Source organism: Cervus elaphus, chromosome 33 (genome assembly GCF_910594005.1).
Source record: "Cervus elaphus chromosome 33, mCerEla1.1, whole genome shotgun sequence".
Classification (NCBI taxonomy): Eukaryota; Metazoa; Chordata; class Mammalia; order Artiodactyla; family Cervidae; genus Cervus; species Cervus elaphus.
In genome coordinates this window covers 46,495,817-46,519,268 of record NC_057847.1, presented here as the reverse complement: position 1 = coordinate 46,519,268, position 23,452 = coordinate 46,495,817, and the positions used below count along the sequence as shown (strand labels likewise).

The window sequence follows — 23,452 nt, the reverse complement described above, 5'->3', positions numbered from 1 at the left end:
CAGGGTTCAATTGTCTGCTATTCGAACAGAAATGAGCCCATTTGGGCCAAACCTCATTCTCTGCTTCAGCCCTCCCCACCTCCACAGCTCAGGCTGTACCAACACACCCTGAAGTTTTACATGAAGACTGAAACTCAGCATTTTCTTTAGAATGCTTTTAAAACTCATATAATTGGCCCTCACCATCTTAAAGTGTGCTGGGTTCTCAGGTGGAATAGTGAACTTGCTTCTGAATGATTTATACAATAGAGGGCAAATAAGATTGTACAAAATCATGAGCCATATCAAAACATATAATCTCTGTCATTGTTACAATGATCTGAATTTCTAGTAACACAAGTACCCTTTAAATCAAATTAAATTACTAGAGAAAAGCAAATAAGCAATGAAATATTAAATAAAAAAAATCTTTAAATTGCTTCCAAATTAGTAAAAAAAATATTTGCATGTATTTTCAAAGATTAAGAAAGAAATACATTCCATTAAAAAAAAAAAAAGTCTAACTAAAACCCTCACCTGTTGATGTGGGAGTTGCTCGAAATGTCCCTGATACCATTTCTCCGAGACTTGAAGAAGAATTTCCACTGGATTTCCTAAGATACAGAAAAGGAACTTAGGACTCATTCCCCAGATTCCTTGAAAATAGAACTTGAGTACAAAACTTTCTTTGGCCTTAATCCTACTAAATAATTCAAAACACACCAAGTCCTGCTCTTAGAGTAGAGCTTCAAGGATCTGCCCAAATGTTTTCTTTGACTTTCTTTCTCAGAGAAAGTGGGAAACTAACTAGGATCTGGAAATACTTTGCGAAAGTCTGTTTCCTAATTATTCAATGCAGAAATGAGGCAAATGAATAGGAGTGTTCTTGTGAACCGTCTGCTTAACCGACACGGACCACCAATGCACTGGTGGGATGTCAAACGCAGCTCAGAATGAGCAGAAGATAGTCACTGTTATAGAAGTAAGGATACAACAGTGAGGGGAAAACAAAATTCTTTCCCTCATACAGACAAATTCTAGTGGTGTCAGTATCAATCAGATGAACAGGTAAAAATGTAGTATTTTTGATAGTAGTAAGTGCAACAAAGAAAACTGATATGGCAGAGAGATAAGAAGCAAGGGGAGAGAAGTGGATTCAACTTTAGATATGGTGGCAGGAACTGGATCATTGAAAAGATGATATTTAACACAGATCTGAAGCAGATGAAGGAGTGATCGGTGGGAAAGTGAAGGAAAGGGTCTGGTAAGAAAAAACAGCAATTGCAAAGGAACATAGGTTTTCACATGGAGCAGCAAGAGAGACAAAAAGTCTAGAGAAGTAGTAATAAGAGGGACGAATCATTAATAATATTACAGGCATGTTATATCCTAACAAAGGTCTATAATTAAAAGTGGGGCTCACATTGTACTATTGTGATCTCCTATCACTGTTTAAGAACTTCCCATTATGACAAAGGCGAAAGGGCTCCTGAAGAACAAAGGTGTTTGTTGTTTTGTTTTGTTTTTTCCATTTATTTTTATTAGTTGGAGGCTAATTACTTTACAATATTGTAGTGGTTTTTGCCATACATTGACATGAATCAGTCATGGATTTACATGTGTTCCCCACCCTGATCCCCCCTCCCACCTCCCTCCCCATCCCATCCCTCTGGGTCCAGAGGCGTTTTTGAAACAGAAAAGGATCTAATAGCAAAAGGAGGTTGAGAGTTAAGAGAAAGAACTAATTCTATTTTAGGACTTTCAAAAAACAGTAACACATCAAATCAGTGCTTCAATGTAGGCTCACAATATATGCAGGCTCACAATATATGCAGGCTTAGTATGATGCTGGTTTGTCCTCTCAGGCTTTGCTTGTATCGCTGGGACCTTTAAACACCTGTACTCTGATCTTTGTGGACACTTCATTGTTCACTAGAGGTTAATTCATCTGAAGCTGGACAGAGTCTTCCCTTTATTACCAAGCAGTGGCCACAGAAAACCCTGGAGAAGCTGCTACTAGTCCTGGGATGGTATTGCATGTACCATGGCTTTCTGTGCTCACTTGAAAGAGAGTCTCTGAAAGATAACCAAGAAGAGCTACGATGCCAGGTCAGGCCAGGCCCCCACTTACGGTACTGTTAAAGGATGCCCTACACGACTCTCACAGAGGGAAGCTCAGGTTCCCAAGAGGGTTTGTTGAGGTCACAGAAAACAGTCTCCACTGTGGAATTCATGTTGATTCCAGGAGTCTCAGGCTTCATTCAGTACACAACAGGGGGCATGAACTACCTGAAACCCCCTTGTGTCAATTTCAGAAACGCCTTACGCATAGAAAAATAGCTTTTACTTCAAAAGCATATGTGTTTAACTTAATAAGGAAACTTGAAAACATCACCTAATTTCCCTACTCCCTCCAAATAAAATGTGGAGAAAAGAAGGAGCCTTACCCTCCGTGAAAACGTCCCCTTTTCTGTTCTTGCTGAATCCGTATGTTCTCCAATCTCAGCGGACTTGGGATGAAGCCAATCTCACAGCCTTCTTTCACCAGCCTTCCTATCCACCAATCATTGTTATATTTCTGGAACACAGAAATAAAGATGCTATCAATTCACTTATCTTCACATTTATCCATTTCAGGGGGCCAAAAGATTGAAGCACTATGTTATGTAATATTATACTCTACCATATTATATATACAAACACTATTTATAGTATATTATACCATATTATATATATATCTGGGAGGTGTCCAAAGAATAAAGCAAACTTTCTAGTCCAAAAGCCAAGATAATTAATACTTCAGGGTCTGCAGGCCATATGGTCTCTGATGCAACCTCTGTAATCTTCTGTTGTAGTGTGGAAGCAGCCACAGACAATACGTAAACACGTAAGCATGGCTGTGCTTCAATAAACCTTTTCTTTCTGAAAGACAGCAGGCTGGTTTCAGCCCATGGGACACAGTTTGCTAATCCCTGGGCTAAAGTCAGGTCTTAAGGTTCAGATTCCTTTGGTGCTTGTCAAGAAGCCCTCGCCACATCTTTGGGAATAGATTTTATAAGAATAAATATGCACCACTGTAATTAGAACTCTGGAAGACAAGAGAGACAAGTCTAAGATGAAATACACTGAACAGTCTGTTATTTATCAAAAGCTTTGAGGTAAAAATTCCACCGTACTATCTGTATTTTACTCTCTCTGGGAAAAAACAATATAATCTTCCAAATACAGATTTGCAAATCAAGGTCCATCTTATTACCCGAAGAAAAACAAGCCTACTCTCACAAAGACTAAGCATATTTTACATAAGTGAAATTTTTGAAGTAATCTCCAAGTGACCTGAAATCCAATAGGAACGAAGGAATTTCCATTTAAATAAAATTCCAAGAGATGTAACCTTGGGAAACAAACCCACACAAAGGCTTCAGTCAATATGGGGTGAACATGGTCCTATTTGATGGACCAGCAAAACTGCATTTGTAATGATAGATTTGCTGAATTTTTTGACTTTTTAAAAAATGCACAATATGACAGCTGCAAGTTAAGTTTTATTTGGGGCAAAATGAGGACTATAGCCCAGGAGACGGCATTTCAGATAGTCCTAAGAAACTGCTCCAAGAGGCAGTGGAGGAAGGTCAGAAGGAGTACATTCAATCAAGCACAAACAGAAGCTTTCTGCTAGTCATAAGGAGCAGTCATCATTAAGAAGGAATTTAGTGCTTTTCTAAATATGAGAAGATATAAGAATTGGGCTCATAAAATTGGCTCCTGAAAAATACCTAACTATCTGAAGACCAGTTATTCCAGTTTTTCCCAGAGCACCGAGTGCCTCATTTCTGCTCTCCACTTTCAGAGGGTGTTGGAAGTCAGCAGCTGCAGCAGCACGTGATTTAATCCTTATAGAGGCAGATGGCAAGTGCCCGTGTTGTTGTTGTTGTTGAGTCGCTAAGTCGTGTCCGACTCTGGGGCTTCCCTGGTGGCTCAGTCAGTAAAGTACCCATGGCAAGTGCCAGTTTGTAGTTGACAAATCCTAGGGCAGAAGGCACGTTTAATCCAAGCTACCTGCCTCAAGGGAAGGTTTCAGCTAGGTGATTTCCAGAAAACAGACATTAGTCCTACTGTTTACATCCTCCAGAGATAACTCCGAAAACTTCCTTTATTGTCTTTATTAGTGTCGGACAAGGTAGCTCTCTCTCTTTGATCCAGGAAGCATCTCATTTTTTCAAAGCGTAACTCTATATGGTATATTTTGCTTAGCTCACAGGACAGTAGAATTTATATGTATATGACACTGACACGCTGAGAAGGAGAAGTGGATATTTCCATTGAATCATCAAAGCACGAAATTCCGGGTGATTCTGAGTAACAGTTTTATATTCAAAAGCAAAAAGATACGAGTTAGAGATGTGGCCTTTGTTTTGCACGGAGCTCCTACACAAAGCACATGTGCCATGCAGTCTGAGCCTGCACTGAAATGTGAGTCAACCTAATATAAAATCTTGAACAGTCTCGGTCTCAATTTCTCCCATCTTTCCATCTTTTATTTCAGGATAACACTCCTGAAATAACGGGTCTATTTCTTTTGGAATTAACAAAAGGCAATGGGACCTTTAGAATGTTTGGGGCATGGATTTGGAATTTAAATTTTACTGTGGTGGGGACAAAACAGACAGTGAGTCATAGTTTCCCACAGCTTAAGTTACTTCCTGAAATCAAATTAGCCCACCCGAACACTAACTTACTAACTGCTACCCAAATAATCTTAACGGGGTTCCTGAAATAGTTGATGTAACTTCCCAAGATGTTCTACTTTCTTCTAGGAAACAGCTAAAGCACAGAGAAGATCTGACTCAATGAAAGTTCTTTGAGTCACTTAGGGGAAAGTTACATTGTACATTCAAGGGCTTAAATCACTGGTCATTTGGTGTATGTGATAAGGACAGCTGTAGCTCTTCTCTGCTTTTAAGCTTTTCATTACTGAGAAAGTAATGAAAATAGAGCATACCAAATGGCCTTCTGGGTTATGGATGAGAGGAAAGGCTACAACTCAATTATAGAAATATGTTCACTTGTGTTGCCCTTCTGGGAGTACATGCCAGCTCCCTGGCAAGGTCACCTTAGTGATATTCCAATTCTTCTCATTTTGCTTTCCTGAAAATGATGAGCACTTTCTCTTCCTAAGGTGTTTCCTTATCTGAGATCTCAAAATCTGAAAACAAGTGGCTCTAATCCATATAGGATTACCAGCTCAACATCATACATCAAACTGCCAGGCAAGGGAAAGTCACTGGTCGAGGAGGATATAGATCAAAAAAGCAACCAACAGGACAAATGGAGACAATTGATGGAATGGAGGAAAGCAATAAAATGCATCAAGGTGGGGATGCAGGTGTGAGTAGTATGCAGGGAATATCTGAGGACTTCTTTTACTGTTTCAAGTGCTGCTTCTCCTTGGAAACAATGGGAATGAGCAACTAATGAATATGGTTTGGTCGTTTTTGATGAGAATGGTGACACAAAGTCACCCTAACCTTTCAGGTACTAGGGCACATGTTTCAGGTTGAGAGTCCTTGTCTTTCAGGCAAATATGAATATCCCCTGTCATACATGATCGAGAAAGCAGAAGAGGTCAACTTGATGCTTCTTCAGTTTCTTATAACCAAAGCTGTGAGTACCTAAACTCATCTTTTCCCTATCTGTTATAATGAGTAAGTATTCCCCTTCCTATCAAAGGTCTGCCCCATCACTTGGGGTCTGAATCCCAGGCTTCCTGACTACCAAATCTTCCCACATTTCCCATCAATCTCTCTTCTTTTCTCTCTGTTAACAGGCATGGACACATGCTCTGATAGCTCCCATCTTGAAAGAAAACCTCTTTTTACTTCATACCCTCTTCAGTCTACTGCCTGATCAGTGTCAGCTCCCTTGGAAGCATGGTCTGTGCTTGCTAAATATACTTTCTAACTCCCCTTCTCTCCTCATCACACTGCATCCATCTTTCATCTCCCCAACTCCAGACAATGGTCCCAGTGACCTCCACGCTGCTGACCACCGTGTGCCAACCCAATGTCCATTCCTTTCTCCTCACCTTAGGTGACATGTCAAAACATTGGCTGCAGCTGGTTGCTTCCTCCTTTTGAACACACTCTTCTCTGTTGATGTCCATGAATTGCTCTGTCCTAGTTCTCCTCCCATATCTCAGGTTTCTCCTTTTCAGTTTCCTTATTTGCTGAGTCTTTTCATGCACCCCACCTTTGCAGGATGGAATTCCTTTGGATTTGATCCAGGGCTGCCTTCTCTCCTCCTTCTCCTCTGTCTTTAGATGACTTCATTCATTACCACAGCTTTACATGCCACCTGGATAAACTAATGATCCAAATGTGTATCTTTGGTCCCACCCCTTCCTTTGAGCTCCAAATTCTCACATCTAACTTCCTACTTCATTTTTCCTTTGAGATGTCCACTCCCCAAATTCCCTTCCCATCTGTCCTCACCCCACCCTAGTCATATCCATCCTAGCTGCTCAATTCATAAACCTTGATTTCCTTGATCATCTTTGATGTCTCCCTCAATCTTAGCTCCTACACAAGGTCCATCACCAGCACTCTTCATTGAATTCCCACAATATACCTCAAATGTGGAGAGAAATAGTTTTCTCCATCTCAGTAGCACCAGGATGGCTCAATCCCGTTACCCCTCATCTAGAACGGCTCTAACGGTCTCCCTGATTCCAGACTTCTCCCACTCCAATCCACTGTCTCTCCAACAGCTAATTTTATTTTAAATGTGTGATAATGCAAGCAACAATCTCAGTCTTCTAAATCTCGATGAGGAGGGATGAATTTGCAAGCCTTTCCAATTAAATGAGGCAAAACACTGGCAGCTCCTCAGGGCTCCTCTCCATGTAGTTTGGCTCAGAGCTGATTCCTGGTCTTGACTGTGCGGCAGGTTAAGGAATGCAACATACCCTACATTTACCTCTTTTATGTGTAGAAAGTCCTTCGCGTCAAAGGAGATGGCCGTGCTTGGAACAGGCACATCCTCGTCCAAGGCACCACAGTAGCTCACGTTTGTCTTCACTGCAAACGCTACGGGTTTGGACTGGGAACAGAACCATGGAAGAAGGATGAAGGGAGGAAGAGGAGGAGGGTTTTTCTCACTGAAACGTAGAATCAGATCACAGAGAGTACCAGGCAGTAAGAAAAATCACTTTCCAAGGAGGGATCTCAACTGGGTTTCGCATTTCCAGCCAGCACTAAGAAATCTGCAGAAAGGACTCTGAAAAGGATTCCGTCCTATTCACCCAACCGTGTACCCCCTCCTGGCATACTTTCCAACATCCCAAAGAATTGTGCCCCAGAGTCTTGGGGAGGGAAGGCAGAAGGGGCAGTCAGCTTTGTCCTTTAGTCATAAAACTTAAGTTTGTTATTTTATATTCTGACGTATAAGAGTCCTTTGACTCTTTTTACCTCTCTTTGGCTGCACCATAAGGCCTGAGGGATCCCAGCTCCCCAACCAGGGATTGAACCTGGGCCCTCGGCAGTGAGAGGATGGAGTCCTGACTCCTGGACCGCCAAGGAATTCCCATATTTATTATTTTAAATGATAACAGATACCCACATCTTGGGGTACAGGAAATGTATGCTGGGTCTTAAAGAAAAAAGAGGTGGAGGGGTAAAATAAATATTGTTGAAATAGCCTCAGATCTGAAAACCTGCAGGATCCCACTCAACAGAATATCTTGTCCTGGCAGGGAAAAGAAAGGCCGGCGGGCTGGGGCAGACAGGCAGGGTGGAGCCGTTCACACATCATGTCACCTTCTCCCAAGCTAACAAAACTGCTTCTGAAACTTTTTAGACAAATTCCCTTGCAGCAGAGTGCTCCTGGGCGGCTGCAGCTTGGCAGAGGCTCAGCCAACCTCCAGCTTCAGCTGACAACACTACTGCTCACATTTGGGTGACCACAGCAGCCACAGAATGTGAGAGAATGTGAGAGAAAACTAAAACAGAAATTAGCCACAAGAGAACACACCAGGTTTCTGCAATCCTGGGCTGCTCTATTCTAGAGGTGCTTAGTCGCTCAGTCACCCATGAACCCATGGACTGCAGCCCACTAGGCTTCTCTATCCATGGAATTCTCCAAGGCAAGAATACTGGAGTGGGTTGCAGTTTCAAGCTCCAGAGATTGAGCTTGGGTCTCCTGCATTGGAAGGCGAATTCTGCACAACTAGCAGGCTTCTCTGCCATGGGCTCATTTCTTCATGCTGGGAACACGCCTGGGGAGCAAGAGGGTTGAGGCAGGACCTGGATTAGGGTCCCACTGACACCTCACTGCCTCCAACCCCCTTCCACCACCTGGCACAGATATCACGGGTGTCAAAGCAAAGGAAGACACTTCCTGAGCCTGCCTCATCCTCCTCTTCCCCCTCTTTTAAATATTTTACTGTCAAAATAGAAAAGGGAAGGAGTTCACTTTATTTGAGCTTCCATTTTTTTTTTCCTCCTAAAACTTGGAAAGACTGGATCAATATGCCTTAGGAGTCTATCATGAAGGGCAAAGAGGAGAGGCTGACCAGAAATCTGTAATGTCCATTACTGTGAATAAAATTTCATTTCAAAAAAGGGGTCTGTGCTTTTTCAAAAAAAAAAAAGTCTGAAAGACATAGCACGTGAGATCGCTAGTGACTCGTTCAGTTCTAACATTCAAAAATGCAATTTGTTCTTTGTTGCCTCCTATGGGGTCTTCTTCCTCTGGAATATCGGAAGGTCTCTTTCAGGAAAGCCTTTTATTGCTCAGTTTTACTGAAATGCTAATCATTGTTCAAAGTTCTGAACGGGGAAGGAACTTGAGGTGGGAGACTGAAACCAGGAGGGAAGGATAGAGACATCAACAGTGCATAGACAGCTGTGCGCCTGCGGCCGGTAATGAAGGCTGCTGTCACGAAGAACAGGGCGGGCAAGCTGGTCCCTTGAGTGGCTCTCTGCCAACACCCGGAGGGGCAAGCTGGGTATGGTCCTCGATCACTAAGATCGAAGATGACCAAGAGTTTTCACCACCCAACCAAACGCAAAAGGAAACTGAAGGGGTCCAGATCTCAGGATACCACTCCCTGAGAATTTTACTATCAGGGGTGAACAGATGAGGGCCTGGCAATCTGGTGCCTTATCAGGACGATCATGAAATGATTATTCTAGAGAAATCTGAGGCAGGGGAAGAGCAGCTGATACCTGCTGAGCAACATGCCACTTTGGAACCCAAGAGGGGCAAGAACGTCACCTTTGCTCTCTCAAGCTGGATGGCCGCCTGCTGCTCCCTCTCCTGCCGAATTGCTTCCCGATCCTCTTCCAAAGAGACATCGGAGTCAGACGGCCTGCTCGTGTAGGAGTCCGCTGAACCCTGGAAAGGAAAACCCGGAGTAGCTTGAATGAGGTGATGAGGGGCATCTTACATCGTCAGTTCCACAACGTCCTCTTGGAATGAGTTCTTCTCATTTGCGATGCATATGCTCCCTTATTGCATAAATGTAGATGGCAGAATACAGTTAAGCATCTGAGTAATTCGGAAGGTAGCAATGTTGTGAAGGGAAATATTTTGACTGGATTAAGTGCTAGAAAGTAAACTGCAATGAAAATTATGGGATATCCAGCCCCAATTCTTCTGGTTCTGTACTATCTTTATATTAAGCACATATGATTTGTGGAACTGAAGTTTCATTCCATTCTTTCTTTTACATATAAGTTTAAATGAAAAAGAGACTCAGCCTATCACAAGAGCTAAATCCTGCCCATATCTTAGATTACAGATGATCAATTTGTCTAAGATTTCAACACAATAAAGCAGAAACATGCATTAGTAAAATGACTTTCCAGTTCCAACATTAACACTATTGAGTAAGGATGTCCTCAACTGGAGCCATGCCTAGAAGAGCTGTTTGAACAATGATGAAATCCAGCCTGATTCATGTGGTCAAGGAACTGGGGGCAGCAAACATCACTTGGTGCTCATACCATAAGAGGCAATGAAAACCACAGCAGCTAAAAAGCTAAAAACAAAAAACAAACACCCCAGAAGTTTGCCTTCTGCTTGCGAAAAGAACACTATCCTTACAATCTCCTTAAGCTGGCATGAGAAGTTGGTATTTGCGTAGATGATGACATTTACACAGAGGAGGTATTGACAGGACTGGTGTATTTGGCATGTTTCACAAACTAGGCACAGAATTTGGAAGCATATACCTATCCATATAGCTGAGAATTTGCTACCCACAGCAAAAAAAGAACACTAAGGATGGCTGACTGCTGAAATGGGCCCTTTGAAAGTTTTTTCTAAACTTAGAAATGTTAGCGTTTGTTTTTTTATACATTATTTGTGAATTTGCTGCCCATAAAAGCAGCTTTGTCTCAGCAGGGGGTGTCATTTTAGCTGGGGTAGTCTGTCCCACCATAAAAACAATCCCAGCACAGATTTTTCCAGCAGCCAAGAACAATAACTCCTGCTTAGAGTTTTATTAGAATGCCCAGGAGAATCCCAGTTCTAAACTCTAACTCTGTAACCTACTTTTGAAAACTTTATATAAGTTACTAAACCACTCCAAGACTTAGTCTTCGCATCTGTAAAATAGTAGGCACACCATAAATAGACATTATCATTCCTGTTTCCTAGTGCTGAGATTTCTACTATGACTTAAGAAAAAAGTAAAGAGATTCTAATCATTTTCAATTCACTTATAATATATATGCACAATAGCCCATCTTGAAATGTATCTGTTTTTATTGTATTTACTGCATAGAAGGCATAGTCCCCCCCCCAGTTTTATTGAGATATAATTGACATATAACACTGTGGAAGTTTAAGGTGTACAATGTATTGATTTGATACATTTATATACTGAAAATGATTATACTATAAGTCTGATAACTGCAGTGAGTCCAAATCCATGCACTTTATGTACTGCTTTATTTTTTGTTATTTATTTTTATAATACTGTGTTGGTTTCTGCTGTACAACGATGTGGATCAGCCATAACCTCCCTCCTGAGCACGCCCTACCCTATCCCATGGGGGCAGGAGCACCAAGGTGGACTCCCTGCCCTACACAGCAACCTCTCATCAACCATTCACCCTACACAGGGTGGTACATATACGCTGATGCTACTTAAAAGTGCCCTTTACAGAGAATATGCATTTGCTAACCAAATAATAGTCAAATTCCTCTGTGCAAATCTATTGGGGAAAAATCTGGACCTTCAAAATAAATAAATACAGGATGACAATTTTATATATGCATTCATTGCTTTAAAAGGAGCTACCGTGAAATCCTTTAAAATGAGAGTTTCTCAGAACAAACCTTTTGTCCAAATTTAGATATACCTCCACAAAATCCAGAGTAAGAGAGAAAGGAAACAATGTTTCTAAAGAATATATGAAACCAGTTTTGTGTTCAGTTCAGTTCAGTTCAGTCGTTCAGTCGTGTCCGACTCTTTGCGACCCCATGAATCACAGCACGCCAGGCCTCCCTGTCCATCACCAACTCCCGGAGTTCACTCAAACTCATGTCCATCGAGTCGGTGATGCCATCCAGCCATCTCATCCCCTGTCGTCCCCTTCTCCTCCTGCCTCCAATCCCTCCCAGCATCAGGGCCTTTTCCAATGAGTCAACTCTTCACATGAGGTGGCCAAAGTATTGGAGTTTCAGCTTCAGCATCAGTCCTTCCAATGAACACCCAGGACTGATCTCCTTTAGGATGGACTGGTTGGATCTCCTTGCAGTCCAAAGGACTCTCAAGAGTCTTCTCCAACACCACAGTTCGAAAGCATCAATACTTCGGCACTCAGCTTTCTTCACAGTCCAACTCTCACATTCACACATGACCACTGGAAAAACCATAGCCTTGACTAGACAGACCTTTGCTGGCAAAGTAATGTCTCTGCTTTTTAATATGCTATCTAGGTTGGTCATAACTTTCCTTCCAAGGAGTAAGCGTCTTTTACTTTCATGGTTGCAATCACCATCTGCAGTGATTTTGGAGCCCCAAAAAATAAAGTCTGACACTGCTTCCACTGTTTCCCCATCTATTTGCCATGAAGTGATGGTTCCAGATGCCATGACCTTAGTTTTCTGAATGTTGAGCTTTAAGCCAACTTTTTCACTCTCCTCTTTCACTTTCATCAAGAGGCTTTTTAGTTCCTCTTGACTTTCTGCCATAAGGGTGGTGTCATCTGCACATCTGAGGTTATTGATATTTCTCCCAGCAATCTTGATTCTAGTTTTGTGTTAGTGCCAGGCAATGCTTTGCTCAAGTGTGATGACTGTGGTAGACCAATTTAAGGTGTTAGATATCTGCAAAGGTGCCTGGACTATAAAGTGATTACGATGTGGGAAGTCAGGGAGGAGGCACTTGTTCTGAAAACATGTTGTGAAGAAGGCTAATGATTGCAGTTCACAAGAAAGCAGGCTGCCCACTGGAGCAATGAGTCAAACAGCTGAAATACACAATCCACTGTTGACACTAGGAGATGGCTAATTTCCTGAAACTGCGTTAATGACTTTTCAAATCCTGGCATTCAATCATCTGCACACACAAGAAGTGACTCAAGGACTCCTGCAAGTCCACTTTATTTTGAAATGTGAACAAGAATTTCGAAATTAATTAATAAATTCTACTACTGCCAAAAAATGTAAAAGCGTGTAATATTCTAAGAATATTGGTAGAAGGAAAAATAAAGCACTGTGATATTTTCTTTCATAATTACAGTGTCATGGAAGGACTGATGCTAAAGCTGAATCTCCATTACTTTGGCCACCTGATGCGAAGACCCATCTGGAAAAGACCCAGATTTTTTCCCCCTTTTATTCAATATTGAAAACATTCCAGACTCACACATTTCATAAATCAATCTTGAGTACAAAATACAAGCCCTACAGAAGCATTGAAAAATCAGTTTACCATTGTCCTAGAAGAAGGGACGTGATGTCAAGTCAAACAGTGGAAGGGCTCCTTCTTCTGCTCAGAGAAAGAGACGGTGACCCGGATGGGAGAGCGGCCGTGGACTCTGGGCCAGGCCACACTGGGTTTGACACTGTTGTCCATTCTTACTGGCCTTGGGTCTTGGGCAACTTATTTTAACTTTCTGATTCTCAATTTCTTCCCTTGTGAAATGGAGATAGTAACACAGACCTCACAGAGTTTCTCAGTGTTTGATTTGAGATGGAATAGCATTTCTTTTACCGTCATGAGGATAATTCCTGAAATGCCAACAAATAATCTTTGACTCACTAATTAAAGTTTCTGGCAGCTTTTCAAATTCAATTTTTGGCTGCCCTAGAGTTTTAGGATTCATATCTTGTTCTTTTTTGCTTTATTGAGGCATAATTTACATACCATAAAATTCATAGTTTAAATATACAACTCCATACATTTTTAGTACTTACAGACACAATTCACACAGAAATCTAACATTTGAATATTTCTACCACCTCAAAAAACACAAAAACAAAACAAAACCCTTCTGCCCATTTGCAGTTCACTCTCCAAAACCCACCACAAGACCCAGGGATCCACTTACTTGTCTAGTCCTTTCAAAACTGAAATATATACATCCTCTTCTTCTGAGTAGTTTTAGTATTTAAATATGTCATTAAATGAGAGCAAGGAGAGGGAGACTTTATTAATGTTTGATTTTAAAATGCTCTAACACTGGACCAGAACCTGGTTATTGTTGGAATTTTTGAGCATCGTGGTCAGTCCTGGGCCTCTCACTTCCTACCATTCACTGGACATTGACCATCTGTCAGGTTCTGTAGTGAGAGGAACCGCTTATCTTTTCTGAGATTCTTTCTTCATCTGCAAAATAGGAATGAACCCTTCAGGGTTATTTTAGAGAATTACTAAGATGTCATAGTACAGCGTACAGTACACGCATAATAATGGCACAAACAAAACCAGTGTGGTCCAAGAGAACTTTCTGCAATGATGGCTCTTCTCTGTGTGGGCACTGCCCACTATGGTGGCCACTAACTACATGTGGTTATGGAACATTTGAAATCTGCCCAGCAAGACTGAAGAACTGCATTTTTCATTTAATTTTTAAGGGTTAAAAATTTTATTTCATTTAAGTTAATTTAAGTGTAGATACCCACATGTAAAACTCAACATTCAGAAAACTAAGATCATGGCATCTGGTCCCATCACTTTATGGCAAATACATGGGGAAACGGTGGAAACAGTGACAGACTTTATTTTCTGGGGCTCCAAAATCACTGCAGATGGTGATTGCAGCCATGAAATTAAAAGACACTTGCTCCTTGGAAGAAAAGTTATGACCCACCTAGACAGCATATTAAAAAGCAGAGACATTACTTTGCCAACAAAGGTCTGTCTAGTCAAGGCTATGGTTTTTCCAGTAGTCATGTATGGATGTGAGAGTTGGACTATAAAGAAAGCAGAGCAACGAAGAACTGATGCTTTTGAACTGTGGTGTTGGAGAAGACTCTTGAGAGTCCCTTGGACTGCAAGGAGATCCAACCAGTCCATCCTGAAGGAAATCAGTCCTGAATATTCATTGGAAGGACTGATGCTGAAGCTGAAACTCCAATACTTTGGCCACCTGATATGAAGAACTGACTCATTTGAAAAGACCCTGATGCTGGGAAAGATTGAAGGCAGGAAGAGAAGGGGACGAGAGAGGATGAGATGGTTGGATGGCATCACCAACTCAATGGACATGAGTTTGAGTAAACTCTGGGAGCTGGTAATGGACAGGAAGGCCTGGCATGCTGCAGTTCATGGGGTCACAGTCGGACACGACTGAGCAACTGAATTGAACTGAACTGAACCCCCATGTACCTAGTGGCCACCACACTGGACTGTACAGTTTCCCTTCCAGATGAGACAAGTGAATTTACATAAACTTGATGTTGATTTCGTATTTTAATAGTTGCATTAAGCTGACTAAGTGATAGTAAATGTCCAGAGACGCATATCACTCCCAATGGATTTGAGCTTGTTTCTTCTCACTAAGTTCGCAAAGACTTGACAATGCACTTCTCCACACTGCAGAAGAAACGGAGCTCTTTCTTGATTACTTTCCCAGATTTTCCAGGGTGGATGGGTAAAGATCCCCTCATGAGGCTGCCCTAAGCAAAAAAAGTCTCTTAGGTAACATTTATCTTTACAGGATAGCCCCTCACTTTGCTGCAACTGCTTTCTTCTCCTCCACCCCTTCATCAAACATGTCTAGAGCCTTTTACAAGGGCACCCACCCAGCTTAGCAGGGTCTAGTCTGGATCTCCAAGTAGATACATCTGGGCAGTGTCTGCCACATAGCAGAACCTCAAATTTGTTGAAAGAAAGACACTCTGCTTCCCATCAGAATCTTTGTTTGTTCCATGATAGGTGGTTGGTTTACTGACCAAGATTTATGCTAACTGGGTATGATGTTAATTACTAGCTGTTCCACCCCTCAATAGCATAAGTTTGTTTTTTTTTTTTTTTTTTTAGAATTATGCTTTTCAGTGCCCTAATCCAGAGCACTGGATAATGTGTACATTACCAGCACTTTGGCAGAACAAGTAACTTTTGAAATTCCTTAGAGATGACCACTTAACTTTGCTGTTAGGTACCTTGCACTATGTCTTGTAAAGAGGTCTTTGAATATGTTGGTTGAAAGAATAAGGCAAACTCTGTAGCCCCTTTTTATTGGATAGAAGACCAGCAATTGATCTGACTAAGCTTCAGTTTTAGGCTTCAAAGGGCAGTTGGAAAAGGGCAGCAAAGTAGTATGATCAGAAAAGGTCATAAAGGGAAATAGAAGAGAATGAATACTTACTCATCCCTTACTTTATGTGAGTCACTAACTTCTGAACTTTATATTAGCCCATCAACCCTAAGAAATAAGTTGTGCTTATCCCCACTTTATACAAGAAGCATCTGTGGCTCAGACAGGCAATAAGAACTTCCCTTCATGCCACTATCACAGGGCAGAATGCAGGAGTATGGGCAGAATCTCTTTTTAAATTTCCTCTACAAAAGTGAAAGTTGCTCAGTTGGTCCGACTCTTTGCAACCGCGAGGACTATACAGTCCATCGAATTCCCCAGGCCAGAGTACTGGAGTGGGTAGCCTTTCCCTTCTCCAGGGGACCGAACCCAGGTCTCCCACATTGCAGATGGATTCTTTACCAGCTGAGCTACAAGGGAAGCCCAAGAATACTGGAGTGGGTAGTCTATCCCTTTTCCAGTGGATCTTCCCGACCCAGGAATCAAACCATCTCCTGCATTGCAGGTGGATTCTTTACCAACTGAGCTATCACAAAAACCTGGTGCAAAATATTTTGTTAATGTAGACTGTACACCAAAATCTCACTAATTAGGAATGGTGGATGCAGGTAAAAAAATGACACTCTTAGATCATGGAAAGGGAATTTCAGACTGCTTCTTCAAAAGGCATGTTTGCTATTTCTTACTTCACATAGTATCTCTAGATTATCAAGGTTCTAGTGTGTGTAGTTCTTTGAGTTTCTTTTTAATGATAGGACTTTTACTCAGAATTTTAGTTATTAGTAGAGGATATTAAGGCCCCCTTGAGAGTTTTCTTTTCTTCTTAAGTGATAAATCCTCCAACTGTGTTTATACTACATATTTTCAAATTATTTCTGGTAGCTAAATCACAATTACATATCAATATATAGTTAGAAACTGAATTATAATTGCATAATTAATTATATATAATAATTAGTTTGAATTATCTGATTAGTGGAATCCAAATTAATAGGTTCTATTATAACTGTTTTTACATAACTTCAGTAAAAGCAAATAATACTCATTTAGAAAACTTAGCCAACTGTATCTTCTTATTATGTTGACTAGTTTGGCAACTGCTGTAATTGCCTGATTTCAGATAGGTATTTTTCTCTCTTTTTTTGCATTTATTCTTTGGCTTTTATTGAGATATAATTGATACACAGCACTGTATAAATTTAAGGTGTATAGCATAACAATTTGATTTACATACGTCATGATTGATAGGTATCTCTTTTGATTGCTAGTCCAAGGAAACCCATCAAAGATCAAACAAAAACAGCAGAAAAATTTATTTTGCCCTCATAAGTAATAAAGAGGGAGTTTACAAAAAGGCCCTAATGGAGATAAAAAGGAAATCTGTATCAGCCATGGCCATTTAGGAGATTGTGGGAAAGGAGAAGCTGAAATGTGGGCTAACAAGATTTGAAAGGTAAATCAATGGTGATGGTGGTGACAGGGGACAGACTCCTCTTATCTTTGGTTATTATGAAGACTGAAATTTCATATGGTTCAGCCTAATACATTGGGGGGAGAACAAGAGACAGAGATTACTCTACATGAATGCTACTTGGCAAAACTGCTTTGACTATCAGTGCATAATATCATGGGCTTTCCTGGTGGCTCACTGGTAAAGAACACACCTGCCAATGCAGGAGACCTGGGTTCAGTCCCTGGGTCGGGACGATCCCTTGGAGAAGGAAATGGCAACCCACTCAAGTATTCTTGCCTTGAAAATCCCATGGACAGAGAGCCTGGTGGGCTACATCCATAGGGTCACAAAGAGTAGGACATGACTGAGTGACTGATCATGCATGCATGCATAACATCATACAAGTATGTAAAAAGTGCTACACCAATGAACACAGTAATAAATCGCAACTCTCTGTGAGACTAAAGGGTGACAGAAATTGAAAAAGAGTCATGATCACACTTTGCATCCAATAAGAATGCTATTTTAATGGTATGGATGATGAGATTATGGAGCTCAGTCTCCTGGGAAAGGAAACGTGACTGCCTGCTTGGAGAAGGTGGCCTCAAGCAGTCAAGCTTTATGTTGTACAGGTCACAGAACAACATCATGGGACGCTGAGCAGCCACCCCAGGGACCAGCCGTACCTGGTCAGAACTGAGAGCGCCTGACCAATCTACATGACGCAGGTGAGTGCCTCGGTGGCTACACCTGGCTAACCTCAGTACTGGCACCTACCTGCAAGCAGTAGCCACAGCATGAAGTCTTCAATCAAGGGCAGCAGCTCAAGCTGCACTAATTTAGTTTCAGGAGAGATATTCAAAAGGAAATGACAGTATTTGCTCAGAAAAATTCGAATGAGCTGCATAGTGATGAGGCAACTACTTATAAATGTGGCCATCTGTGATCCTTCTGGGGCTTCCCAGGTGGTGCTGGTGGTAAAGAATCCACCTGCCAATGCAGGAGACACAGGTTCAATCCCTGGATTGGGAAGATGCCCTGGAGTAGGAAATGACAATCCACTTGCCTGGAAAATTCCAGGGACAGAGGAGCCTGGAGGGCTATAGTTCATGGGGTTGAAAGAGTTGGACATGACAGAGCACACACATACACATGATCCTTCTGGAAAAGTGACTGACACTTCCATTTCCCCACAGTGGTTTACAAAGTAGCCCACAAAACGCTACTTTTATGCTGTGGTCTATTTTCTCAAGGTCATACTAGAGACCTAACAACAGTAAGTATGTTTCTCCTAAAAGTGGCTACAGGCAATCACTTGTGTCTTTAAAAACATTTTTTTTTTAATCTTTTCCTTCTGATATGTAAAGGGAAGAATAATATAGGTTGGTTTAGAAGAAAATAGGAAAAGGATTTGAACCTCTGCTTACCATTCTGTAGCCTCAGAAACTGTTTGATGAAAAATTATCTTCAATTCTGTGAAAATATTCATAACGTCTCTCATTAAAGGAATACATGTTGACTGCTAAAAGAATCCAGGTGTGTCATCAAGAACAGAACAGAAATTTGCCTCCTCAGAGACGCCTACAGATGTGACAGAAGCCAGCGTGAAGCATCTATCAATACTTCAGGCAGAATCCTGTCTTCTCAGCTTCTGTTGTCCTCAGCGCCCCCAGCACAGAGCTTGGCATCACACAGGAGCTCAAAACTATTTACTGAGTGAAAACCAAAAGAGGAGGCTTCAGGAGGAGGAAGAGAAATGTGAAAGGAGCACTCAGCGAGGCCCAGGCTTCACCCAAAGGGAACAGACACTTCTGGCCTACAGATGCTGCTGCAGCCATGTTGGAAAGAACAGGAAACAGCACTGATGTGAGCTTGACAAAATGATATGAAAGTTGATTTGGAAAATTAATATTCAAAAATCTCTCAGAAAAAAAATATTTTAAAAAGACCAATAAGAATTAACCTTTTTAATAAATATTAAAACATTATAAAACTACAGAACTTAAATTTGGTATTGGTACAGAACAAAGAAGTAAGAGTCTGCAAATCAACCTCTGTATATTGATAATTAATATTGATAACACAGGGAACATTTCAAATTAATGGGGAAAGAGTGATTATTCCATAAGTAATGTTGGGAAACGTAGCTGGCCAATTGGAGGGAAAAAAGGTATATCTCTACTGGATTTCTTGTATAAAAATAAGTTGCAGATGAAGAAATTTAAAGGCAAAATTATGGATATATAGTTACATATTTATTACATATACACACATATTTATACTAGCACTAACAGAAACTATGGTTATGGTTTTAATGTAGCATGCAAAAATGTTCAGAAGCTATGAAAATATTAAAGAACTTGACTACATATAAATTTTAAGTATTTGTCTGGGAAAGAAATACAAAATTGAGAATGACAAAAACAGAAAAAAAATTGTCACACAAGTGACCTGGACTTAATGTTCTTCAGACTCAAAGAGCACTAACAAAGCAATAAGAAAAAGATAAACAACCTACCTCTTCACCCACCAACATGGCAAATAAAATTAAGAAACAGAAAAAGGAACAAGAATGCACCCTGCAAAGGGCTTTGGCTTCTTTCCTACATAAGGAAGTATAACTTAAAATATGCTACTATTTTCACTTATTAGATCAAAGCATTTGATCTATTTGAGGGAGCAGTAAAAGTGACATATACATTAGTAAGAATGTAAGTTGGTATTCTATTTTTGCAGGTAATTCCCTGGTAGCTCAGACGGTAAAGCATCTGCCTACAATGCAGGAGACCCGGGTTCGACCCCTGGGTTGGGAAGATCCCCTGGAGAAGGAAACAGCAACCCACTCCACTATTCATGCCTGGAAAATCCCATGGACCAAGGAGCCTGGTTGGCTACAGTCCATGGAGTCGCAAAGAGTCGGACACGACTGAGCGACCTGACTTCACTTCAGGCAAAACAATCAAAATTAAAACAGACAAAAATTTTAACCAAACCATTCTATCTGAAGAAATTTACCCTAGAAATATACCTATATCAGATATGTATGTATAAATGTATATATAAGAATATTCCTGTATTACCAGACCACCTTACCCATCTCCTGAGAAACCTGTATGCAGATCAAGAAGCAACAGTTCTAACTGGACATGGAACAATGGACTGACTCAAAACTGGGGAAAGGCTGTATACTGTTACCCTACGTATTTAACTTCTATGCAGAGTACATCATGCAAAATGCTGGGTTAGATGAAGCACAAGCTGGAATCAAGATTGCTGGGAGAAATGTCAATAACCTTAGATATGCAGATGACACCACCCTTATGGTAGAAAGGGAAGAGGAACTAAAGAGCCGCTTGATAAAGGTGAAAGAGGAGAGTGAAAAAGCTGGCTTAAAATTCAGCATTCAAAAAACTAAGATCATGGCATCTGGTCCCCATCACTTCATGGCAAATAGATGGGGAAACAATGAAAACAATGACCGACTTTCTTTTCTTGGGCTCCAAAATCATTGCAGACGGTGACTGCAGCCATGAAATTAAAAGATGCTTGCCCCTTGTAAGAAAAGCTATGACAAACCTAGACAGCATATTAAAAAGCAGAGACGTCCCTTTGCCAGTAAAGGTCCATCTAGTCAAAACTATGGTTTTTCCAGTAGTCATGTACAGATGTGAGAGTTGGACCATAAAGAAGGCTGAGCCCTGAAGATTTGATGTTTTCAAACTATGATGCTGGACGAGACTCTTCAGAGTCCCTTGGACAGCAAGCAGATCAAACTGTCAATCAGCCCTGAATATTCATCAGAAGACGGATGCTGAAGCTGAAGTTCCAGTTCTTTGGCCACCTGATGGGAAGAGCTGACTTACTGGAAAAGACTCTGATGCTGGGGATGATTGAGCATAGAAGGAGAAGGGGGTGACAAGATGATAAGATGATTGGATGGCATCACTGACTCAATGAACAAGAGTCTGAACAAACTCAGGGAGACGGTGGAGGACAGGGAGGCCTGGCGTGCTGCACCCCATGGGGTTGCAAAGAGTTGGACACGACTGAGTGACTGAACAACAAGAATGTTCACTATAATACTGCATATGATAGCAAAAGAATCATAAAAACCTAGATGTTAAGCATAGAAGACATGTTTTTAAAAGTATGGTGCATTCACACATAGAATAGTATGTAGATGTTAAAAAGCATGATACAGAGCTCTAAGTAATTATATATAAAATTAAGTCACAAGATCAAACTGTAAAATAATCTGGCATGTTGTTTTAAAATTATGTTAAATATACTGAGAATCTCTCCCTGCCCCCACCACACACACAGAGGAAGAGAAAAACAAACTTTTGTTTATTGTATTTTATACCTTTCTGCACAGTTGAAAGTTTTACCTTGAGAAATTTAAAAAAACTAATAGTATGTATATAGATATTCACATTTGTATACATAATATAAATGAGTATGTACTTATTTAATAGAATTAGGTAGCTTGAAATTACCTATGTTAACCTCAAATGATGATTTTGATGGGCAACATTAAATATTAATAATCATTATAATATCAAAACCAATAATAACCACAATATTTATTGAGCACTTACTATGTCCCACTTAGTGTTAAGCATTTTTATTGACTGTGGTCTTTGGAAAAGAATATCTCCTCTGAAAGGGCTTGGGGTCCCCACAAATGCTAGCTGAGTGTGAGTTTTTCTCTTTGGCCACCAGTCTCCTAAATTTGCGAAGTCTGTGGGTCTTATGTTAAAAACAAGATGATGCAACATAGTGCAGTAGTTTAAATTTAGATACAAATACTATTTTTGAATTATAAGACTGATGATTTGAGGGTATATGAGTGGTCTGGTGGGTCCCTTAGGTACATGTAGAATGCATGCTGCTCTGCGCAGGAGCCCGCCTACACCTAGTTACCCCCACAGAAGTCCTCCAGCATCTTACTGTCACAGGACTTGTCCTCCAAGCTGCTATATTCCTCACACACTTGCTACCCACCCTTTGCTCTTTGGGGCCTTAATCATGATCACACAATGCCCATCCCTCCCCCATCAGCCTCGATCAACTTCACTTGGAATGTGGGATGGCCAGAGCCATGCCCTTCCTCCCCGGTGGGTTCAGAAGTTGGCAATGAAAACAAGTCTTGTTTTTTGACTCCCACCTGATAATTCTACGTCAGAGCTCATTAGGTTAGCGGAAATTCTTGGTTCAACCTTTGGAACTAAGAAATGAGGCCTTAAGCACAGTAAAACAGCACTTTACAGATGTTATCTAATTAGTCACCACAAAAACTCTGAGACGTGGAGCTCATTATCCACACTGAAGTAACCAAGATTGAAGAGAAACTGAATATGCCCAAGGTCACGCAGTGGGCGAAGTGTGGTGAACTCTGATCTGACTGACTCAGAAGCCCTTTCTAATAGCTAATCACCAAGCCCAGTAGGGGCGTTGGCAGGCGCTACTGGATGAAAGGTCGCCAAGGCTTGAGGCTTTAAAAAAATGTCGAATCCCTCTCTTTCTCTTTCTCTCTCTCCTTTTAGAACAAACCGACAATTACCAAGTGTGCTATGTTTCCTCCAGTACACAATCTCGATTTCTTTTCAAAGCTCTTTGGAGCCCTCACAGACAGATCAAGCTGCATGCTCTAAGTCACCCCATCATCAATAATGAAGCCAAGACTTGCATTTCAGGTCAAAGCATCTCTTGAATGATCTCTAAGATTCTTCTGAGGTCTGTTCTTAAAGATGTTCTTTAGGTCTGTTCCTCAAAGTGCCAGGAATTAGGTCTTCAAGTACTTGGTGATAGAATATTCATTTGAACTGGCATCAAAATACATGCACTCAACTATTCCTATGGATGGGACTACCAACCTTGCAGGTTTCCCCCTCTTCCTTCAGGCCTAATCCATTAGCTCATTATTATATTCGAAGGGGTCAGGAAAGAAATCCACATCTGCTTTTTTTGTTGTTGTTGTTGGAAACCTTTGGACCAAACCCCAAAAAAGTTGAGATGAAATTATTGATTAGAATGAGTTTGGGAGAGATACTATGATTTCATTTATTCAGATCACCTTTATTTTTCATCAGGAAACATAAGGACAAGCCATGATTACTCATGAGAGCTGGAAAAAACAAGCAGTTCAGAGTTGGGCTTTGAAACTAGACAGGCTGGAATCCTAAGACTGCCATTTACTAGATATTTGCTTTGGACAAGACACCTAATCTTTTTCTGCTCAGTCTCC

General features: G+C 40.9%; 1 protein-coding gene across 5 annotated transcripts in view; it reads right to left on the bottom strand.

Moving 5' to 3' along the window:
- Positions 1-23,452, bottom strand: part of CACNB4 (calcium voltage-gated channel auxiliary subunit beta 4) — a 268,657-nt gene that overhangs the window by 48,714 nt on the left and 196,491 nt on the right. For 4 of the 5 annotated variants that reach the window (XM_043894660.1, XM_043894661.1, XM_043894662.1 and 1 more), the window contains 4 exons: positions 9,253-9,372; positions 6,955-7,077; positions 2,427-2,557; positions 517-593 (listed from right to left, as the gene is read on the bottom strand). In XM_043894660.1, coding sequence (XP_043750595.1) covers positions 517-593; positions 2,427-2,557; positions 6,955-7,077; positions 9,253-9,372 — 451 coding nt within the window. Of the gene's footprint in view, positions 1-516; positions 594-2,426; positions 2,558-6,954; positions 7,078-9,252; positions 9,373-23,452 lie in introns of those variants that run through there. The other variant, XM_043894664.1, reaches the window with a different exon arrangement.